Source organism: Apis florea, unplaced genomic scaffold, assembly GCF_048593485.1.
Source record: "Apis florea isolate Af1SG1 unplaced genomic scaffold, ASM4859348v1 contig_3696_pilon, whole genome shotgun sequence".
Taxonomy (NCBI): Eukaryota; Metazoa; Arthropoda; class Insecta; order Hymenoptera; family Apidae; genus Apis; species Apis florea.
Window position 1 is genome coordinate 596053 of NW_028256809.1, and position 24142 is coordinate 620194.

The 24142-nt window shown below is 19.2% G+C and overlaps 1 protein-coding gene across 1 annotated transcript; it reads left to right on the top strand.

The window, feature by feature from the left end:
• The first annotated feature begins 3137 nt into the window (after positions 1-3137).
• Positions 3138-13448, top strand: LOC147656522 (uncharacterized). The gene is made up of 8 exons (XM_086914537.1): positions 3138-3165; positions 3669-3979; positions 5997-6253; positions 9226-9402; positions 9826-10078; positions 10149-10217; positions 13206-13292; positions 13353-13448. The coding sequence occupies exons 1-8, from the start codon at positions 3138-3140 to the stop codon at positions 13446-13448; spliced, it is 1278 nt and encodes a 425-aa protein (XP_086770663.1).
• Positions 13449-24142: the final 10694 nt, after the last annotated feature.

Sequence of the window (24142 nt, forward strand, 5' to 3'; positions counted from 1 at the left end):
AAGTTATAATTGCAATTTTTTATTGCTAATAAGAAATAGGAATATAAGAATATAAATATCAGAAGAAAATACAACTAATGATTTCACATATGATAAATATATATAAAGATCAAACATTCAAGGAAATTTATATAATTTTTGAATTTATAATTGTAATGTAGAATGATATATTTTTATATAAGGATTCATTTCCGTATAAATCAAAGTTAAAAATTTTTAGATTCGTTATAGAATATTAACATCAAATTTTTCTATTTTTGAATGTCTTTTTTTAAAACAAAACATTTTTTTAATTTTTTAAAATATTTTATTATCACATAGTATTCGTACATATATTTGAAATTCGTCTTTATTGTAAAATTAAAATATATATTGATAAAAAGTAATTTATTATTTTTAATAAATTTTATTTTTATTTATAAATAGCAAGTTGACAAATACTTTTTATGTGTTTTTAAAAAATAGTATTCTTAAATAATATCTATAAAATTATAATCATGCAGATATTGAATAGATGAATAAAAGGAGACATATTTAGATACATTATATCATTTTTTTTCCTTGAATTGAATTAACAATTCTTCTTGTACAATTAAAATATAATAATTAAAAAAAATTATTTTTATACTTAATAATAATATTTTGTTGAATGGAAATTGAAAAAAATCAAATTATATACCTACTAAAACTATATATGTATTTTTTTTAACATTATGAATTCTATAAAACATATAATAAATCATAAAAAATAAAAAATGTATCATTAAATCAAATTCCACCAAATATATATATATATAATGAATATAAATTAATTTATTATCTCATGATTAACATTTTTGTGAAATACGTTAGGTAAATAATAAACAAAAAATTTGACTTTGAATTTCAAGATCAACGTCATTTTTATATGCATTTTTATTTTCAAATTTTTACCGATTCAGAGATATCACGCTTTTATTATACAATGCTTTGTAGATTTATTTTTTAATTGTACATTATATACAATAAGAAAAAAGCTGCAAAAATTATTTTATATTTCTGCATTAAAAACAAAACGATTATACAAAATTCAAATCTTTTATTTTAGCTTATCATTCTAAACGATAACTCTATGAGATAGATTTACTAAAAAAATGATTCTATAAAAAGTTAATCTATACACAAATAGAAAATTTATTAATGATATCAGCTAAAAATATAGAAATAATATTTAATAATTTTATTATTTAAAATAATAGAAATAATATCTAATATTTTCATTGAATAAACCAAATTTTTAAACTACAGCAAATCAATAAAATGATAGATCTTCTTACTGCTAAACAAAGATAATAATAAATAAGAATATATAAACAATTTGAAACGTAAATTGAAATGCAATTGGCCATGGAAAAAAATTTTGGAACTAAAAATCTCTTTACATATCAATAAAATCAATAATATAATACTTATTTCACAAACTTATTACTAAAATTTGTATAAAAATAAACAAAATAAACGTAAAAAATTCATCATAAATATAAAAATTACATTAAAATTCTATTTTGTAATATATATGATATTAAATAATTTGATACATTATACAATATGAAAATCAAATAATTATTAAACAAAACATTTTTTTAATGATTTATCATAGACCTATATATTATCTTATTGTGATAATAAACACAATATAAAACAAATATGGAAACATTATACTGACAACTGTCTATTATACTTCCAGAAAAACAATTTTTTCTCACAAGTTCTTTCAAATTATTAGGGGAATTAGAAAATTTTATTGCCGGTAAAGATTATAAAAATATATTTCATAAGGTTTTAAAATAAATAATCAAGGAAAAAAAATTCCAAATAAATAGAAAGCTATCTTTATAAATAATATAAGCTCACGTACTGATCGATATTTCAGGAAAACTTCTCAGATATTGTATTTTACAATAATTAAAAAATTACGAAAATATTATTTTGAAGCCAATTCTCTAATAGATCTCAATTCTGATTGTTAATAATTATTTAATTATTATTTGATTATTATTTATCATAAACAAACACTAATAAGAACTAGAAAAAAGTATTTAGAAATAAAGATAAATTGTAAAATATTTGTAAAAATTTTCAAAAATAGCAATAATAAGCTTTACAAATATAATTTTATTAGAAACAGTAAATTTTTTGAACTTTAGAATTTTTAGAATCTTTTAACCATCAGAACTTTTAGAATCTTTTAACCTTCAAGAACTTTTTGAATTTAGAATTTCAAACTTGTAACCTCAAACTTTAGTAATAACGTGAACTTTCATTAGCATATAGACTTTGCTTTTGATCGTCTTACAATCGAATTTGTTAACAGCGAACTTTGTAATTAATTAATTTTATTATTATATACCATAGCTCTAATGAGTTGGAGCTAATAAATATTATAAATAATTACTAAAGTTTTTCTAATATATTATAAAGAACATGAATGTATCAATAAAATTTTTGGAATAAAGAAAATTAAAAAGAAAATCTGCAAACATGGTATAAATTTCTACTTAAAATATTTAAATATTTAAATATTGAAATATCGAAACATACACAAAGTACGGATCTTCATAAACTGAAAAAAAAAACGTAAAAAGTAAAGACTTAAAGATTTTATCGCAACACATAATGAAACATTTTAACTTTTATTAATCTGATAATGTAGAACTGATATTTAAGATATTCTTAAAAAAAAATTAAATTGAAATTAATTTTTTAGAGAAAAAAAATTGTATTCTTCATTTTAATTTTTATCTACTCATTAATAAATAAGTAAAATGATATGTGCACTGTTAAAGAAATAAAAATATATAATTATAAATACAGTTCCAGATAATATGACGATTATCTTTAATGGCATTAGTTATGAATAAGATATGAAGTAGGTTATATAACATACAATAAATAAAATCATTCATTTTATAGTTTGCAATAATATGTAGCATTTTAACTTAAAAAACTTAAAAAAAAGAAATTGTTAATTATTAAAAAAAAATGAGAATTATTATTTATATAATAAATAAATATCATTTCTTATCATAATATATAATTTTTATATAACTATTTTTTATAAGAATATAAAAAATTATATTATTTATTTATTACTATTTATGAACAGAATTAAGAAAAATATGAAAAGTAAGTAAAAAAATATATATCTAAAAATATATATCTAGAATTTTTTGTTATATAAGTAGCTAATATAAATCTTTTTTTACAATTTTACAAATTATACAGAAATATCTATTGATTTTATTGAAAAGATTCGAAGAGATTTCACCGATAGTTTTAGAAATGATCTATTTTCTTTTTATCTCCACATTAATTTATAGAGAATTCAACACAATATAGAAAAAATTTCATTATAAATGAATTTTATTTATTTATCTTTAAAATTCTATTTATACTTAAGAAGATATTATTTATAAAAATCTGCCAAATCAAATTTTATATGATTATTTTATTAAATTATATTGTACAATTTTTATAAATATTTTATATAATTATTATAGAAGTAAAATTATAAAATTATAATTTATATAATATAATTACATAATTTTATAAAAATCTCCAGGAATTATTATTATTATTATTTGTCATAAATTTATTTATCACAATTTTAATATATACTGTTCTTTTAGACACAATAATTAATACATTTAAAAACTTATTATGGACACCAAAAAGTCAATATGCTTCATTAATACATATTATTATTGTTAATGAGATATTTGGTCTACGGGTATTTGAATGGAAAAAACGATTACAATATGGTTGGAGTATATTATATGCTGGTATATGCATCATTTTACATGCTGTATTTTTGAATATGGCAATTAATATAAATTATAAAAATTGGCCTGCATATCAAAAGTTCAGTTTTAAACTGACATCATATATTAATATTATATGCATCATGATTTTTATAGTTCTTGGAATTCTGAATACAAAAGTAAGTATTTCTAAAAATATAATAACATACATTATGCAATTAATATTATTATAAAATTAACATAATTATAAAATAATTAAACAAAATAGAAGTATTACAAGAAAACTTTTATTTTTATATAAAGTAACGTTCAATTTAACATCGTAATTTTTATCAATTTTAATATTTATTACTATTCCTACTAATTTTTAGAAATGGAATCTCAAAAGTTTGTCTTTGAACCGATCCTTTATCTGATTTATGTATATGTATTTCTTTTCTCTCGTTTAAATTGAATTTGCAAAATAAAATTTATCCAAATAAGTATTCAAATTTACTTGAATTTTAGATATTATAATAAGCATTGTTATTTTTATTTTTAATTGTAAATTATCACATTAAAACATCAGAATCGTTTCTAGAAATATAACGTATTTATAATGACGTTATTAATGAGAAATTTTTAAAGTATTTTTTTAATTAATATTTTTAATTATTAAAAAATATAATATTATCGAATATATTATTGTTATTGTCGAATATTTATATTTCATAAAAAGATTTTCTCGCTTTTTAATTTGATTTTTATTGTAGAAATCAAAATTTTAAACAACTTTTTTCTAATTTAATAATCGCTCGATTTTAGTTTTCGAAATATTTACAAAAAAAAATTATTAGCATAGAATTTTTGTACATATATATATGTAAAATATATCAAATGACTGAGAAATGACAAAATAAAATATGAAACAATCGAAATTACGATGATAAATTGTGTATAAATATTAGATACTAAGTATAATGCTGATATTGCTACCTTTTTTCTCATAAATTCCTTTTTTTTTCTGAGTTTGATGAGATTAATGTTTTGATTTATAAAACAGTTATAATTGTTTTTGTCAAATCGAAATAAAATCTCTTAATCGTTATTTCCAGAAAAAGAGCATTTAAAAATATAAAATAATTTTTAAAAAGAAAATTTTTCAAATTGTATATTGTTTTATATATAATTATATATTCATGATAAATATTCAAATTCACAAATCTTATGACTGGGATTTGTTATATTATAATTAATAAATTATATTTTGTCAAAATTGTTACCACTGTAATTTTAACAATAATCGAATTTAATTAAAAATTAATTATGAATGATATGGAATTCTATGGAAAAAAAGTATTTAGGAGCAAGTAGATGTGAGATTTGTCCTATTTTATGATTTACAACATAATTCAAAGAAGATTTTCTTGTGCTAAGAAAATTTCTCATTATTGTTTCGTGTTCTTTTTCTATTAATATAATATATTGGATGATGTTACTAAAGAATAATGTTTCTTAAAATTTTAATTATAATAATAATAAATAGCTTTGTAATTGTATATTGGTACCATACTTAATCGAGTTTTTTAGCAGGAGATTCACTATATTATTGAATGAAACAATGTAAACAATATTAATTTTACACAAAGATTTTAATTCATTTTAAATATAATGAAGCATGAAATAACATGTTGATATTATTGTATTTAAAAGATTTTATACTCAGATCAAATTATAAATTTAAAAAACGATCTTTATTAATCATAGTCAAAATGAATGATCAACGAATAAATATATAAAATATCATATCATCAGGACATGATAATACAAACTAATAATTTTGCCACTGAAGAAGCTAGTTGCCATGCTTCTTCAGTGAAATTATTATATTATGTGCTGTTATAATGTAATAATATATCATATTGCATTAGCAATATATTATTTATATTAAAAATAAAATGTTTATTGAATACGTTCTATAGAGTAATTCAGATTCATAATCGTTTTTTCGTTTCATTTCATCTAATTTCATAAACTTAAATTGATTATTTTTTAGTGAATAAGCCTCAATCAATATTTTTGAACATTAATTTCTGTGTTCGTTTTTACTATCAAAGTCGAAAAATGATCTACATACGTTAATACATTATGTTACAAATTTTTTCACTTTTCTAATATTTTTATATTTCTCATATTTTTCTGCTTTTTACATTATAGTGTTCGAGAAAAATTATTACAAGATGTGAACAAATAGACAATACCTTAAAATCATTTGGAATTGAGAAAAATTATAAAAAAATCTTCCTCTTAATTGCACAAAAATTATTTATGTTCAGTATACTAATGATAAGTATTATTTTGTTAAATTACTGTTGGGATATTGATAACTATGAACAAAAATTTTTAAGTACTTTTATATATGTACCAACAACAATAATATGTTTAGGAATTTTTACTTTCACTATATTTGTAAGGTAAATTATTTAAAGAAATGATTTATGAACTTAAAATTGTTGAATAGAAAGATAAATATAATGTATATAATTTGATGATAAAGATATTGCTGGAATTAAAGTCAATTATTTTTTTAAAAATATATAATGATCTATTTTTGAATTTCTTATAACTTATGATAATATTATTAATAATTAATATTAGATTAGTTATATGCATTAAATAACTTGATTAATTATATACATATAATAATTAACAAATTTAAAAAGTATTAATTTTCATAAACAATTTTAATTTCATTATTTTTCTAAACTTGCTTATGTAATTATAAACTTATTTATTTTTACAATTTTTTCAAGAATAAAACAAAGATTGAAATATTTTTATATATTTCATAATATGATATAAATATAAAATTTTAAATAAAAAAAAATGTTCTCCTAAATTTTCACTTCAAATTACAATAAAATCAATTTTTTAATCCTTACATTTAATATTTAATATTTAGTTATTTTCTTTTATTTTTGGTCGTTTGTGATGAAAGAGTCAAAACTAATTGATCAAAAGAAGACAAATACTAGTAATTAAGTTATTTAAAATTTTATCATTTCTAAGAAAATTTAAGTTTAAGAAAATTTTATATATTTTTTTAATTTCTGCTACATGATTAATTTCTAGCTTCTTCTCATTATAAATTTTTTTGTTAAAAATAAGATTAGATTTTCAATAGTATCGATAAGAATATAATGACTATGATAATGAATGAATTTATAAATTCTTTAAATTATTTTTTCTTGAAAATATTGCATCAATAATAGCATTTCTGTAAAAAAATAATCTTCTTATCAATTCTCTATTAATATTATAAATGATATCAAATAATTTTTATAATATATAATATGTAATATATAGTATATATATAATAATTTATAATAATTATTGATTTGAAATGTATTTACAATATTATGACAAAAGGAATTAATCTGAAAAATTAAATATTAAAAATTATATAATTTTCTTATTTTTTTAAATCATGACAATAATAATTATTGAAATATTACTTTATGAAATCATTAAACTATTAAGTCTATTCAAATCAAATTTTTTTTATTATAAAATGCTTTTTTCCAAATATTTTTTAGTAGATTTTTTTTAATTTTGTTTTGATATCATCTTTCTATAATATCTGATATTTAGATTTTCTAAACCAATTTCTTATAAGACTGGAATTTTCATATTAAATCGTTTAAATAATTATCAAATTGTTGAATATTTATTGTCACTTACATTAATAAAAAATAACATTAATAAAAAAAAATGAGAATATTCTTTCTTAGCAGGATGTTCATTCAATATAATAATATAATAGTATAATAATATAATAAAGTAGTTTAAAGAGTTTAGAACTTTTGTCGTTTGAACTAAATTATATTTTTATTTTAATAACAATAACTGATATGAATTATTCTTATAATATTATATAATTGTCACTGAATGAATATGTTGTATTATATTTTATGAATTGTATTTTATATTTTGCGACCAAAAGAATAAATAAACAGAAATTCAATATGCATAAATGTTTATTTTACGAATCTTGATGAGGGTGAAAGATGATGGATATTAGACCTCTGATGGATTATCAATAAAATATATTTTAGCAAATCCAAAATATATGGCATAATTTTCTCTATTCCCTAACTCCGAAAATGATTTATAAAAATAATTTGTAAAAACTACATGTTCGATCAACTAACTAAAATTATCTATCCGAAATTTTCACGAATAAAAATTCTAGAAAATGAATTTTTGCAAAAACAGAGATGTTGTATGTTGTATATCAACATATTCTGGCAATATTCATGATATAATTTAAGAAGTTTTAACACTTAATTGAAGTTGTTCGAAATTAAATGAATATAAATTACGTCTCTTGATATACATATAATATATATGTTGTTCACGCCCGAAGCAATGTTAACGTAGTTCTATCTGTAGACTATATACCAGTTAATTATGCTGGGCGTTGACTATTAGTGAGTCTCCCACAAATTCGTAGCAATGTAATCGTGTTCGAGCACGATCTATTCACTAACTAATTGTACCCGGGTGTTAGCGTACAACGTGATCGTCACGAGATTCTATTTGTGTGAAGTTAAGTTAAGTTGAAGTGAAGTTAAGTAATTGAATCTCTAGCTAATTAGGAAAGTCACAGCTTTTTGGTGGAACATGCCAACAACCAACAATATCGCGGACAATTCGCAACATCATCTAAGGACAAAGAAATTCTATGTCTCATATATATATACTCCTAATGATAAATTATTAATATTTTTTTTAATTTTATATATATTGAAAAATTAGATAAAATTTTAAGATGATAAATTTTTATTATTGTTAGTTGAAATGTTCATTCAATTAATGAAAACCAACGATGACTTGTATAATTACAGTTATTAATAATTATAAAAAAAATTTTGAAATAAAAAAACCTCTGAATTATCTTTAATCAAAATAAAATTTTATTGCATTCAATTTTATCATGTTGTCATGATATAGAATTTATTAAGATTAAAAGAAATATGAGAAAATCGGAACGAAAGCGAAAAGATAATTTAGATCAAATTATTAATCTAAATTACTAGACTATAGTCTTATTTATATAGTCTAATTTATAGTCTCTTGTTCATAAATAATCAAAAATAAAGAAAAATTTCTTGAATGTAAGGATTAAAATTACACTGTTATATTTTTTCACAAATGCAATTTTAGAAAAGAATATTCTCTTTTTTCATATTTATAAGAAAAATATTTTTGTTTCTTCATTTCTTTTTCTCATTTTTCTTGCATATTATATTATAAAAATAAATAGAACTTTTTTAATCTTTATTTTTTATTCTTGTGAAAATAAAAATATAGATAAGTTTATAATTAAAATATTATTTACAATATTGTATTTATTTCAATATTATTCTATTTAAATTTTTTAAAGAATTTTAGAAGATAAATTACAAAAAATGAACAAGATTATGAAAAAATTATATCAACTATCAAGTACAAACGAAATTAATACAAAGTATAATATGCAATCACATATTCCATATAAATTCATAATTGTAATGGACTTTTATAATAGAGATTTTGTTCAATATGTTCTTCAAGTTACAAGGTATGATAATTTCAGTGCATAAAATTCTACAATTTTGTAATATTATATAATTTAGTATGGAAAATCTGATAGACAGTGAATAATTTAGGACATTTTTAATGTATGAAACATGTATATTAAGAAACAATTGTAATGTAATAGTATTATATACTATCATTCTTTAATTATATAAAGATTTTATTGTATTGATATTCTTTTTTTTCAAACTTATTTAAGAAATGTTTTTTTTATTCTATTTATAATAAGTCGAAAAGATCTTATGTCTATTTTTTAAAAGAAAAATTTCATTATTTCAATTTTTAAATTACTTATCTTTTTTATAGTATATTTAAGACTATTCCTAAGACTATTTCCTTTTGATAAAAATGATAATATTATTATTATTTTATTTTCTATTAATCTATTTCTTTTTATTTTTTTAAGGTATATTCATTTTGAGATCCTTATACTTTCACGTAAACTTAATCAAGCATATGCTTATCAAATTCTATTAGACTTAATAGTACAATTTTCATTACTATTGTGTATACTTTATAACATATATTTTTATTTAATATCATTAAATTTATCAGAAATGTTGTATGATAAAAAAATTATACGATCTTTAATATGGGTTATTCTACATTCTTTAAAAATTATTTTTGTAAATTTTCACTGTACTAATTTCTATCAGGAGGTAAGATTATATTTTTTATATTATAAAAGAATTAATATGAAAGATAAAATGTAATGTTAGAATTTTATAGGTAGAAGTAACAGCACATTTACTTCGAGAACTAGATATTTGCTACTTGGATAATTCCATTAGAGATGAGGTAAGATCTACATTAATAGAGCAATTTTATATCAAAATTTATTTTGATTTGTTTACCAAAAATTATTTGTTTTATATGTTTTTATATCGTTATTGTTATTTTGTCTTTAATCATTAATCACTTTATCGATCTATTAAAAAAAGTGATTGAAATTGATTTTGAACATGACTATTTTTTATATAATATTCATCACGAAAAATAAAAAACTCAAAAATATTTTAAATCATAAAAGTATCTTTTTTAAAGCTTCATGCTTATTTAAGTTCATTTTATTTACAGAATGCTTGTTTATAAAATCCTTTTCTTTATGAGATATTTTTTTGCATAATATTTTTTTTGTAAATTATATATTTACAAAATAATTTTTTTAATAAAATTCTTATTTTTAAAATGAGTATTTACAAGTGACTTTTAGAATTTTAAAATTTACACTAAACGCTGCTCTAAAAAAAAATTTCAAGAAATATTTCGCGATACGCTAAATGATTGCTACAAGATTGATATATAGATCATTTTTCAATAGTTAATCAACTATTTTCAAATAATATGTAAAATATTGTGAATTCTGAAATTGTGAATTTTTTTTAAACTTTAACATATTTAATGATAATATTTAACAAATAATAATAATGATAAAATTTAATAAATAATAATTGAATCAAAATGCTTGAATATATTAAATATTGTATGATTATAGTCTTTCTTCATAGATTTCAATTCAATGAAAAATATTATATAAATTTTTTAAGAAATATAATATAATATAAAAAAATAATATCTTTTTATATATATCTTAATATATAAGCAATATATAATATAATATGAAAAAAGCGTGTAGCATATCGATTGAGATATGCTCTTATAAATTTGTGTTTCCATTCTATTGGAAAATTCCATTCTATATTATTAAAGCTTTTTGTGAATAATTCGAAAAATAAAATTTGTCAGTTTTATTCTTGCTAGGAAGATTATTCAAAATAGATGATCGCAGAAAAATAATGAGATATTCTCTTTGATTTCGAAATACTTATAAAAAATGCTATAAAAAATTATTACATAAAACCTATTTATTTGCCTATACATGATAAAATATGCATCATGTATTTTTTCAATTGTTTATATAAACACATAAAAGTAAAAAACAAACAAAATATATAATGGATGAACTAATATTATCAATTTTGATATTTAGTCATAGAGACATTTCATGAATCTTTCAGTAATAAATATAAAAAATAAATATAGAATACCTTTTGAGTGATAAAAATTGTAATTAATAATGTTACTAATATAAAATAAATAATAAACATATTAATATTATTATCATTTTCGAAATATTTCGATCATTATAAATTTCATCCAAATTGTTTAATTGTAATATGCTATAACCCAATTCTTATGTATATCAAATCGAAATTTGAAGAAATGAATGCTTAGGATCTTAAATATAAAATTCGTTTTATTAGTTTCCGAAATAAAAATAAAAATGTGTGTGTATACGTGCGTGTCGTAACAATATATGTATTAATACGCAATTGTCTCTTATTTATTATTTCTATAAACACATTAGTTTATAGAATCAACATCCAAAATAGGTGAATTATAAGGTTAATATTATATCGTAAATTTCGTTATTATAATTTTGATCATTCAAAAGTTATATCTTATACGCAGACTTACTGATAATATCAAAGGGAAGATACTAACAAGTAATTGTAATGATATTAGTTCATTTATTATATATATATATTAAGTATCGATCATTGTTCAGACATCGAACAGATGGCACAGAGTGATGCTGCAAAGACAATGCCGTTTTTGAGAGAAAAATTTAATAACTCTTCGCTTTGTGCATTTAGAAATAATTCAGCATTTCGGTAGAGTGTCAATGGGGTTTGAGATCACACTTCTAACCATGTTTCGATGGCATTCAATATCATCTTACTTGAGAAGAATTACTGTAAATACATGCGGAACAGGTTCCTGGATTTATGAGTAGAATAATTCCTCAGACTCATTCTAGGAATTTTCTTTAGATTGGAAATATTGTTCAATCAAGGGGCTGATTTATAGTTATTGAACAATGTACCCCTGCAAATTGATGAATATGGAGAGAGCTTTAGAATCAGCATTTTGAACTTCCAAAACATCAGAACTGCCAGAATTTCGAGAATTAGTAGAACCGTTAGAACTTTCAGAATCTTTGCATCTTATGAACGAAAATCCTCTTTTGAACTTAGAATTTTTTGCGAACTTGTAGATTCGATTCTTGATAACATAAACCGTCATTAGCACGGATTTTGTTTTTGATCGTCTTGTTAATTGAATTTGTTAACAGCGAACTTCGTAATTATTTTTATTATGCTATATGCTATAGCTCTAAGAATGGATTGAAGTTAATATATATAATAATCATTGTATTTTTAGAAACAGTAGATAAATGATTATACACTGATATATATTCTATCATATAGTCAAAATTTAATGAAATAATAGCAATAATTTTTTGTATTAATATTTCGAAAATTATAAATTTGCAACAATTCGGATTATAATCATTATAATTCTTGACATAATCTTTGATCAAATTCAAAGGTATGATTTATATTTGATTACTTTTAAAATATTATATACTTATATAATATTTAGAAAATATATATTTCATACTTTTTGTATTTATATGCTAATGATTGTATATTCTAGTATACAATGAATATTAAGTTAATTGTATATTTAAATAAATTATTATTTCCATTTTGATCTTATTTAGAATATTTTATTTTTGATTTTGTTTGAATGTTTTTCTTTTTATTTTGTTTAGAAGATGCTATATGAATATTTTCAGATTTTTTTCAAAAATTTTTTTCATAAAAAACACAAATATAAAATATAATATATATATAATATCTCTCGTTATATAATATATATATAATACAATATCTCTCGTTTAGAAAATAAAAGAAATAAAAATAACGAGAATAATTTCAGATACAACAATTTTCATTGCAACTTCTTCTTCATCCTTTAAAATTTACTGCTGGCGGTTATATTCTTAATAATAAATTATCAACATTGGTGAGTTAAATAAACGATTATTCACTTATTTAACTTACGAATTTATTCTTTTTTTTTCAGTTTTTTAGTAGTATAATGACTTATTTGGTTGCATCAGTACAAATAAGTTCATCGCCAAGTTTAATGAAGTCTTTAAACAAGACCTTTGAAGAATAATAGTTTATTACTATTAAAATAGTTTAAAATTATCTATTAGATTTCCTAGCATATCATTGTAATTTGTAAATAAGAAAATAATAAAAAAATTGTTAAAAAAAAAATCGATTTGATATTTGTTCTTATACATTTATTGTATAACTATCTCAAATAAGATTTTTAAAATTCAAAACAAGCACAAAAGTTGATATACAAAAATGTTTATTAAAACTTATTTATTAAATTATGAATTTAAGTTTCTGTTAATTTCTTTCTTTGTTTTTATCTGTATCATTAGTTCATACTATTTCATATAATGGAAATTTAAATAATTATACAATAACATTGTTATAAATAAATATTTTATTATTTATCATTTAAAAAAAATCAACGAATAAATTTATGATTCATGATCTCAAAATTATAAAATTAAAAAAGAAAATCATTGAAGAATTCCATAACTATAAAATTCTAAGAATTATATAAAATATAATTGTAAATATTTACAAATGATATAATATTATAAATATTTATAAATATAAATAATACGGCAATAATATCTTATATAGCTATATAATTTATCATTTATAGATTCATTACTATATATTAAATCTGGCCAATTGGCGATTCGCTGGACGAACTGTGATTTTTACTTATCTTTATTTGTTTAGTATATCTCTAAAGCAAATCTTGACAACTTTTTTCCGCCATTGTGACTCCTATCAGTTCTCCCATTAGTGAATGCATTAACTATTTCATATTCATAAAAAGAGATATCAAAATGTCTCTAAGCTTATAGATATACAAAAATCGCGAAATTTAACAATTTTAAACAGTTTATTCTGTTTAAATCCCTCATAGATATCCTTTTCTGTTATTATCGCACATAGATTTCTATTAAATCTAAACAAAGGGTGATGATGAAAAGACTATTATTTTTAAGAATTTAGTCAACACTTATATATTTCTGACATACTTCAGCCTGGTTGAACCGATCCTAATGGTGACATATTCTGGATACGACTGATTCAACAACAAATAACATCATTCTAATTCGAGGAAATCTATAAAAAAAGCTATATTGTTCAATTCCCGCTTATATACAGATCATTATCCAAGCGAGGAATTTTCCTTGAACTTGAAGGAGTCGCGAGCAGCCACTTATCGCGATGTTATTGATGTACCCCACTGTAACCAATTGAATTAAGAAAGGATTTGTTTGTGAATACAGTAGTACAGTATTCTAACCGTCGAACACGATTATCTATCATTATTTGAAATAGAGTTTCATGGTGATCATGTCGTAGTTTGACCACCGAATACGACAATTAGATAATTTGATACATGTCAAATATTTTTGCATAAATATTCGATAAATTATCAATATTTGGATTTTTGATAAGTGGACAATATCTGAATTTTCCAGTCGAAAAAATATTTAAAATATTGAAAAATAGTTTTCAGAGGAAAAACTTTCAAAATATAAATTATTGTGATAAAAAAAATTCAAATTCATAAATCTTAACTGTGTTAATACATTGTTACATACAAATGATTACTTCGTTATATTTTTACCAATAAATCTAGTTGAAAATTTGCTATGAATGATATGGAAAATTATAAAAAGAAAATTATTTGTTAAGGAAATTATTTCTTTCAATGATTATTTCTTTCAATTTCTTATCATTGATGACATGATAAAAAATGTTTTCATGCATAGTAATTTTTTCATTACTTAGATATCAAGTTATTTATATTATTAAGTATAAAACAAAGAATAGAATGATGTTGTGAAGACAGTGTCTCTTAAAATTTTAAGATCATACATTCTAATATCTTTGTGTATATTGTAGCACTCATTATCATTTCTTTAATAGAAGATCAACTTACATCAGTTATATTATATATTACTATATATAATACTATATAATAATAATATTTTAATACTGTTAAATGAAATATGATGGATAATGAGGAATAATTAATTTTAATACGGTTTTATAATGAATATATAAAATAATATATTAATAATATTGTATTTTAAAGATATTAATATTTTGACTAATACAATATTGTCAATTGAAAAACGATTTTATTAATAATGAGTAATATGCTAAGTTTATAAAAAAAACCGATAAAACCAATAATATCGATTCGTTATTTAACTATTGAAGAACTAATATTATAATAGCTTTAATGTTGATGAAATATTGAAATAAAGTATCTGATGAACATGCAAAATCCAAAATAATAACAAATATTATAATTTTTTTAATATTCAAATTTCAATTATTCTTCTTAATTTGTTTTTTAAATATAAAGAAAAAATTAACAGACATTCATCATAAGGTATTCATTTATAAGGTAAATCATACGAAGAGAGAAATATTCATTTAAATTTAATTAAATAGAAACATAGATATTATACTTTTGAATTTAGTTTTAAAAATATGTAATGATTTATTATATATTCTCATAATTTATTATAATATTATTAATAATGAATGATTATATTATTGATAAATTTAAAAAATTTCGATTTCATAACTTTATTAGTTTCCCATTTTATTTATGTATAACAATATAAATATTCATAAATTTATTCATGTTTTTACAATTTTTTAAAAATAAAATAGAAATTGAAAAACTCTTGCGTATTTTTAGAATATGATATGCAAGAAAAATAGCATAATATGGAAAAAAAAAATATCAAGAAATTCTCATAAATTTAAAGAAAAAAAATTTTTCTTTTAAAATTGCATTTTAAATTATTTGTAATAAAGCTAATATATGATTTTAATATTCTTATATTTAGTATTTAGTTTTTTTTTTACATTTAAATTTAATTTATTTTTTTTTTATTATTTTTGATTATTTGTAATCAACCAGTCACAAATATTAATAATTAAGTTATTTAGAGTTTCTTTTATCGTTTCTGTTCAAATAAATTCTATATATTCTTTTAATTTCTGCAATATGATTTTAATTTTTTGTTTTTCCTATCATAATATTATCTCTTACCAAAATACAAAATTAGATTTTAATTAAATTATTATCATTTTTTTTTTGTAAAATTTCTAAAAAATGTTTGCTATTTCAAATTCAGAAATACAAAAAACTAAAATTTTTATATCTCTAATTGAGGATGAATTTTTTCATAAAAGAAGTTATCTCTAGAAAATATGAAAAAATAAAACATTAAAAATTTTTATCTAATTCTAATCAAAATATATTAATATATAAATTTATACTAATATTGTGATTTTTTAGGTATATGCGAACATACAAAAAATGATTAAAAATCTTAATTTATCGATCTCTCTTTTTTTAAATTATTTAAAAAAATTTAGTTTACAATAAATTAGGAAGTTCTTTTATTTCCTTGTTCCATTTCTAAAGAGAAATTTCATTAAAATTAATAATAATAAAAAATTCATTAAAATTGATAAATTATTTATATTTTTTGTATTTTATTTATATATCTATTATACACATATACTATTTCTTTTTCTCCTTAAATGATAATAAATTTCTGGACTGATGCGAATGATAATATTATATAATTTTATTTTAAGCTATTTCATTCTTTTCTTTATTTATTAAAAGCATATTCATTTTTAGATTCTTAAACTTTCATGTGAATTTAATCAAGTATATATATATAAAGTTTTATTAGTCTTAATAATGCAATTTTCATTAGTGCTCTGTATACTTTATAACATATATTTTTATTTAATATTATTAACTCGTCAGAAGCTTTATGAAACAGAGAAGTTATAAGATTTTTAATATGGATTTTTCTATATTCTATAAATTTTTTTTCTATTTATTTATTATGCTTCAATATTTAAAATATTGAAGTATCGAAACATATAGAGAATACGGCTCTTCAAATTGAAAAAAAGAATATTTAAAAACATATATGATATTTTTAGTGGGAAATTTTAGTGGGAAGCATTCTAATTAATCTAATAGACTAGAATGTGTATAATTACTCATAAAAAATTAACCTGAAAGAAAATTACGATCGAAGTTAATATTTTCTTTAAAAAAAAATTATTCATTTCAATTTACTTAATTATCTTTATCGATAAATAATTAAAGTGACATATGCGATCTTCGATTAATCTTAGAAAGAATCATATTGAAAATATATAATTATAAATATAATTTCAGATCATGTCACAATTATCTTTAATCACATTAATTATAAATAAGATCCAAAAGAGGTTAAATAGATAAGCCTATTTCTTTTATTTTAATTTCTTTTAATTTGCAATAGTATATAACAATTTAGAATATTAGAATAAATTAATTTTTTTAAATAAATAAATATAATTATTTAAATAAACAAAATTAAATAGAATATGAAAGGTAAGAGAATATTAATTATAGATTAGTATATTTGGAATTTTTTCACAAATAAAAAAAAAATTTTATGATAATAACAATAGAAAAATGTTATTTTTGTTAAAAAAATTTATTTCACTTATAATTCCAAATATTAATTGTGTTTCTATGTAATTTATGGAGATATTGTATCAGATATTATAGAATTGAAAAAAAAATTTCATTCGATAAATTTGCAAACATAATATTGAATACTTTTAAAATTGCAGTTACATACTTTATAAAAATCTGTTTTATTTCATATAACTATTTCATTATAATGTAATATTAAGTTTATAATAATATAATTATATAATTTTATAAAAATTTCTGGAAATTATTATTATTAATCATAAAGTTATCAAAATTTTAATATATGCGTTTTTTTAAAAGCATTAATTGATGCATTTAAAACAAAAATCTTAGCATGGACACCAAAAAGTCAATATGCTTCGTTAAAACATATTATTATAGTTAATGAGCTATTTGGTTTACGTGTATTTGAATTAAAAAGACGATTACGATATGGCTGGAGTATAATATATGTTGGTATATGCATCATTTCATATATATTACTTCTAAATGCAATAAAAAACGCAACTTACAAAAATTGGAATGCATACGAAAAGCTCAGTTTTAAAGTGATTTCATATATTAATATTATATGTGTAATAATTTTTATAATTCTTGGAATAATGAATACAGACGTAAGTATTTTTAAACTATAATTATTTCTAACTGTATTTCTAATTATAATAATATATAATAATAAACTAATAAGAAAATTAAACATAATAAAAAAAAAAAAGAAGAAAATTTTTACTTTTAATTCCTATATATAGTAATATCCATTTTACGTTCCCAATTTTTATAATTATTTATCTTCATTGATATTACTATTAATTCTTATAAATAAAATATTAGAGTAAATCGAATATATTGAATAAGATAAACTAAATTTAATTCTTGAATTGATTTTTTATCTGTTTTTTTTTTCATTTAAAATAAATTTGCAAAAAAAAAAATTGTTATCTATCCATTCAACTTAAATTGTACATTATTATAATTAGTTTTAATCATAGATTATAATTATCAGGTTATATTATTATATTTAGATTATATCATTATTTTAGTAAATATAATATTATATATATTATAAAATATAATTATATATTATAACTTACTATATCGTTAACATAAAATATATTATCAAATAAACTATATTTTACAAAAAATTAAAAATGTTGTTTTATAACTCATATTATAAATAATATGATTAATATTAATATTAAATAATTTTATTATAAAATTGTTTTGTTAACTGTTTAAAATTAAAAAAACATTAAATTTTTGCCGATAATTAAACTATAAAAAAAGAATGATATTTATAATTTTGTAAAAGAATCATATTAATTTAATCTAAACATGGACATTTAAAAAGAGAAGCTTCTTTTTTCATGTTCTTGAATTTAATTTTTTCGATAATGTTTTAAATAAAATATTAAACTCTGTGCAATTTATATAATTTATTAAATATTTATTTATTAATTTATTTTATTAAGAAAAATTTTCTATTTACAATAATTTTTAAAAAATTATTTTTTGATAATAAGAAATCTATTTAAAAAAGAAATTCCCCTGCTAATTTTAATTTTTTTTTTAAAATTATTTTTGTAGAAATCAACATTTTAAACAGTGTTTTTTTAATCTCATAAACTATCGCTTAGTTTAACTTTTGAAATATTTACAAAAAAAAATTACTATTGCATAAACTTTTTTTTATACGTACATGTCCACAGTTATATAAGATTTATGCCATTTATCTTCTATTAATGTAAATACAAATGACAAGCAATTAAGATGTATAATGGATGAATTAATTAAAACTTTATTTCCTCGTAGATTATAATAATTTTATAATATCTCAAATCCAATAGTTTTTAAATCTACTAGAATTTATAAAATATAAAATAATTTTAAACTTAAATTACAATAATCAAAGTTACAATAGAGAACTAATTATAATATAATGATATTTTATATTATATATTATATTATATTATAATTTTTTTTTTTATAAACTTTTCATGAGATTAATATTTAGTTTTTCGATAACTCACAATGATCGAATTTAAAATTTCTAAATAAAAAAATACTTAAAATATTGAAAAAAAATTTTTAGAAAAATTTCCAAATTGCATAAGTTTTCCAAATTGATGATAAGCAAATTCACGAATCCTATATTTGTACAATTTATATAATATAATTATGTACAAATAATAGCACTTCATTGTACTTTTGATAATAGCCGAATCTAATTGGAAAATAAAATTGATAATATAATTGATAAATAAATTAAAATAAAGATAATTATAAAAAAAAATTATTTTCAACTAACAAGTGAAAAATGATTTATGATTTATCTGATGACTTATGATATGATTCAAGAAAAATTTTCCTGTACAAAAATTCATCGTACGTTTATTGTTTATAAAGCATAAAATAAATGTTAATAAAATGTTGTTGTTAGAGAATTGTTAGTTGTTAGTCTCTTAAAATTTCAATATCAAGAAATTTAATATCTTTATTAAAATTGAACAGATAATATAGGTAATGTTGCAAGGACAATATTATTTTTATGAGAAGAATTTGGAGAAATTGTATATTTGTTAGAAATATTTCGACATGGCTAGAATGTAAATGTGGTCTTGGACTTCAGATGATATTTTTCAGTCATGTCAATCTTAATAATCAGCATCAATCTACTGGAGAATTATTAGAAACACTCATGGATCAGTTTTCTGAGAATAGCAGATTCTGGAGGTAGCATAGTCCTTCAATTTAATTCTCCTTAGATTTAGATTAAAAATTTTCCTTAAATTAGTGGTATCGTTCAATCAGGTCGTTCAATCAAACTGATCCACGATGTTATTGGCTACTTATTTATACCATCAAAGACGCGAGCTCGCAAAATGAGCATGGAAAGGATTTTAAAGGATATGAACGTTTTGATAGAATTCTTTCAGAACTTTTTAAATCTTAAAATTTTTTCAACATCAGAATCATTATAACCTCCGAATTCTTTGAATATTAAAATTTTACAGATCTTAGAATTTTTCGAATTCTTGAACTTTGTAATCTCGAACAGAATTTTAGAATCTTGTGTATGCAATGATAAACTTAAACTTTCATTACTATTTGAATTTTGCTCTTGATCATTTTAGAATAGAACTTTGTTAATAGCGAACTTTATAATAAATTAGTTTTATTATTATTTACTATAACTCCAGGATTAAAACTAACAATCTTCTTGAACAGGTATGAGATATATATGAGATATTTGATTGGATTCTTTCATGAGAGGATCATTTATGTACCATATATGATAAAATAATATAATAAAATAATATGATGAAATAATATGAAAAAATATTAGTTTTGGCATAAATTTAAATAATAGAATAAAACAATATGTTGATATTATTCTAAAGAATTTAAAATACGATAATTATTTAGAAAAGAGATTTCCTTATTGATTTTGGTGATTTTTATATATGAATATATTATGGAAATTCACATTTTTAAATACTTTTTATAATTAATTATATTAAAATAATATATGATATATAAAAATATAATAATCTATCTGCCGTTTGATATTAATGTTCTCATTTTAGTGATCTCATTCTTTTCTATATAATTATTGATAAAATAAACGTAGAACTTGATATAAAAATATCAAAGATTTATTTGTTAAATTCTAACAATTTAAATTAATTTTAAATGAAACAAAACGCAAATAGAAATTTTATCTTCGTCAATTTCACTATTTCTCTATTTTGTTTTGTTTAATGTAACATAAAGTTAAATTTTAACATTCTTATATTATTTTTCTAATATTTTCTTACAGTTTTCTTCTTTTTCTTATAGCGCACGAGGAAAATTATTGCAAGATGTGAACAAATAGATAATACTTTAGAATTATTTGGTGTTGAAAAAGATTATCAAAAAATTTTTCTTCAAGTTATACAAACATTAATTATATCCAGCGCAATAATAATAATTATTATCTTGCTAGATTTTTATTACATTATTTTCAATGAACAAGAATTACATTTAAATATTCTTCTGTATGTACCAATAATAATTATGTATTTGGGAATTTTTACTTTTACCGTATTTATAAGGTAAATTATATAAAGAAAGAAATGCTCATAAACTTAAAATTTATTGAATAAAAAAAAAATAGATATTTCTAAATTTAAAATCAAATTTCTTTAAAAATCTGTAATTATTATTATTTGATGAATTTGAAATGAATTTTCCATAACTTATATTGACTTATAATTAACAATTTACAATTAATATCAGATTATAATTTGATAAACAAATTAATATTTGATAAATTTAAAAAATATCGATTTTCGTAGATAATTTCACTATTATTGATATTCTCTATTAATATTAGTATAAATTCATTTCTATTCATACTATTTTTTTTTTCTCAAACTTGCTTATGTACATGATACATAGAAAGTAAATATAAAGAATATTATACTATTATATTAATTTTATCTTTGAATTATATCTTTGAATTAGTGAAGATTAGTATAAATAAAAATATGGGCTAATCTTGAAATTTAAAGACAATTTTTTTATTGCATTGTTTATTTATCACAAGGAAAAAAATCAAAAGAATTCTGAATTGCAATTTAATCATTCTCTTATAAAGAAATTTAAAATTTTCATTAGTTTTCCAATTCATAATTTGCACATTTCTATATTCTTTAGTCAGTTAAATTAATGCACACATATATTTCAATCTATATATATATATATAATATATATATAGATTTTTAGAAATGCGTTCAGTATTGTTTAAATATTGAAAAAGAAAAACAGAATATTGAGAAAGAAAACAAAAAGAAAGAAAGCTATTCTAAGAAAAATTTATCGAAAATATAAGTAAAGAGCATAATCTAGCAGGAAATAAAATAGTAAAATATATAATCTAATTTATGAAATAAATTTTTTGGAGATACTTCGTTCATGACCAATGTCTTTTTTTAAATATATTTAATTTTTCTTTTTCGTATTTTCGTTCTATCATTGTGAGCGATCAGAAGAGGAGATTGATTTTGATATGTGGATTCTTTAGATTTTTTATCTCTGAAATGAATACATGATACAATAAAAAAAAAATTGATCTTAAATTTTACATATATTTTAATAAATCAAAAATTATTTTTTTATACTTTCATTTACAGATTTTCACCGATTCAGAATTATGCCATAAATATATAATTATGCTTTATATAGTTATTTTTTTATATTGTATAAAATTTTAAGTAATTATAAACTCATCTATACTTTTATATTTTTTATAAAAATTAAATAAAGATTAAAAAATTCTTAGGTATTTTTATAATGTAGAAAGAAACATTTTTGTTCTGTAAAGTTAGAAAAAAAAAATTTTGTTATTGAATTTTATTGCATTAGTTGTATTTTACACTGCGATAAATGTATATTTAATATCCTTATATTTAATTTTTAGTTAATTTTCTTCTACTTTTGATCAAGCAATCATAAACATTGATAATTAGATTATTTAGATTTCTTTTTTTTGTAAATTCAAAAAAATTCTACATATTTTTTTAATTTTTGCAATATGATTATTTTTTAGCTTCTTTTAATAATAAATCTTTTAATATAAATATTAAAATAATTAATAAATATTTTTTCAAAATGTAAAATTTTCAATAGTATCGAAGAGATTTAATAACCATGATAATTAATTAAAATTTAGTTTAAAAAAAACTTAAACTCTTTTAATAAACATTAATAAAATCTAATATTACAGTGATACAAGAACTATTTCAAAAAAATAGTTTTTTTATTTTGAATATTATAAATGATTGAATATTTTTATAATATTTGTTAAATTGATTAAATTTAAAATATAACTCAAATCTTTTAAGAAGTTGCAATATGAATAATTAAATTTCAAAAATTTTTGTAACATGATTTTTTTTATTTTCTTAAATCATGCCAATAATAATTGCATATGGTCCATTTCATTGATATATATAATATTTATAAATATTTCCTCATATATTTTTGAATATATTTTGACTTCGTTTTATAATATTTCTATAATTTTATTTTTTATAAAAATATTTGATATTTAAAATTTTTAGAATGAATACTTTCTCACAAGATTGGGATCACATTTCACATTAAATCAATTCAATTATATAGCTATTTGTTATCGATCATAATATTGATAAAATATAAGAAAAAAATTTGCTTTAATACTCTCAGCAAAA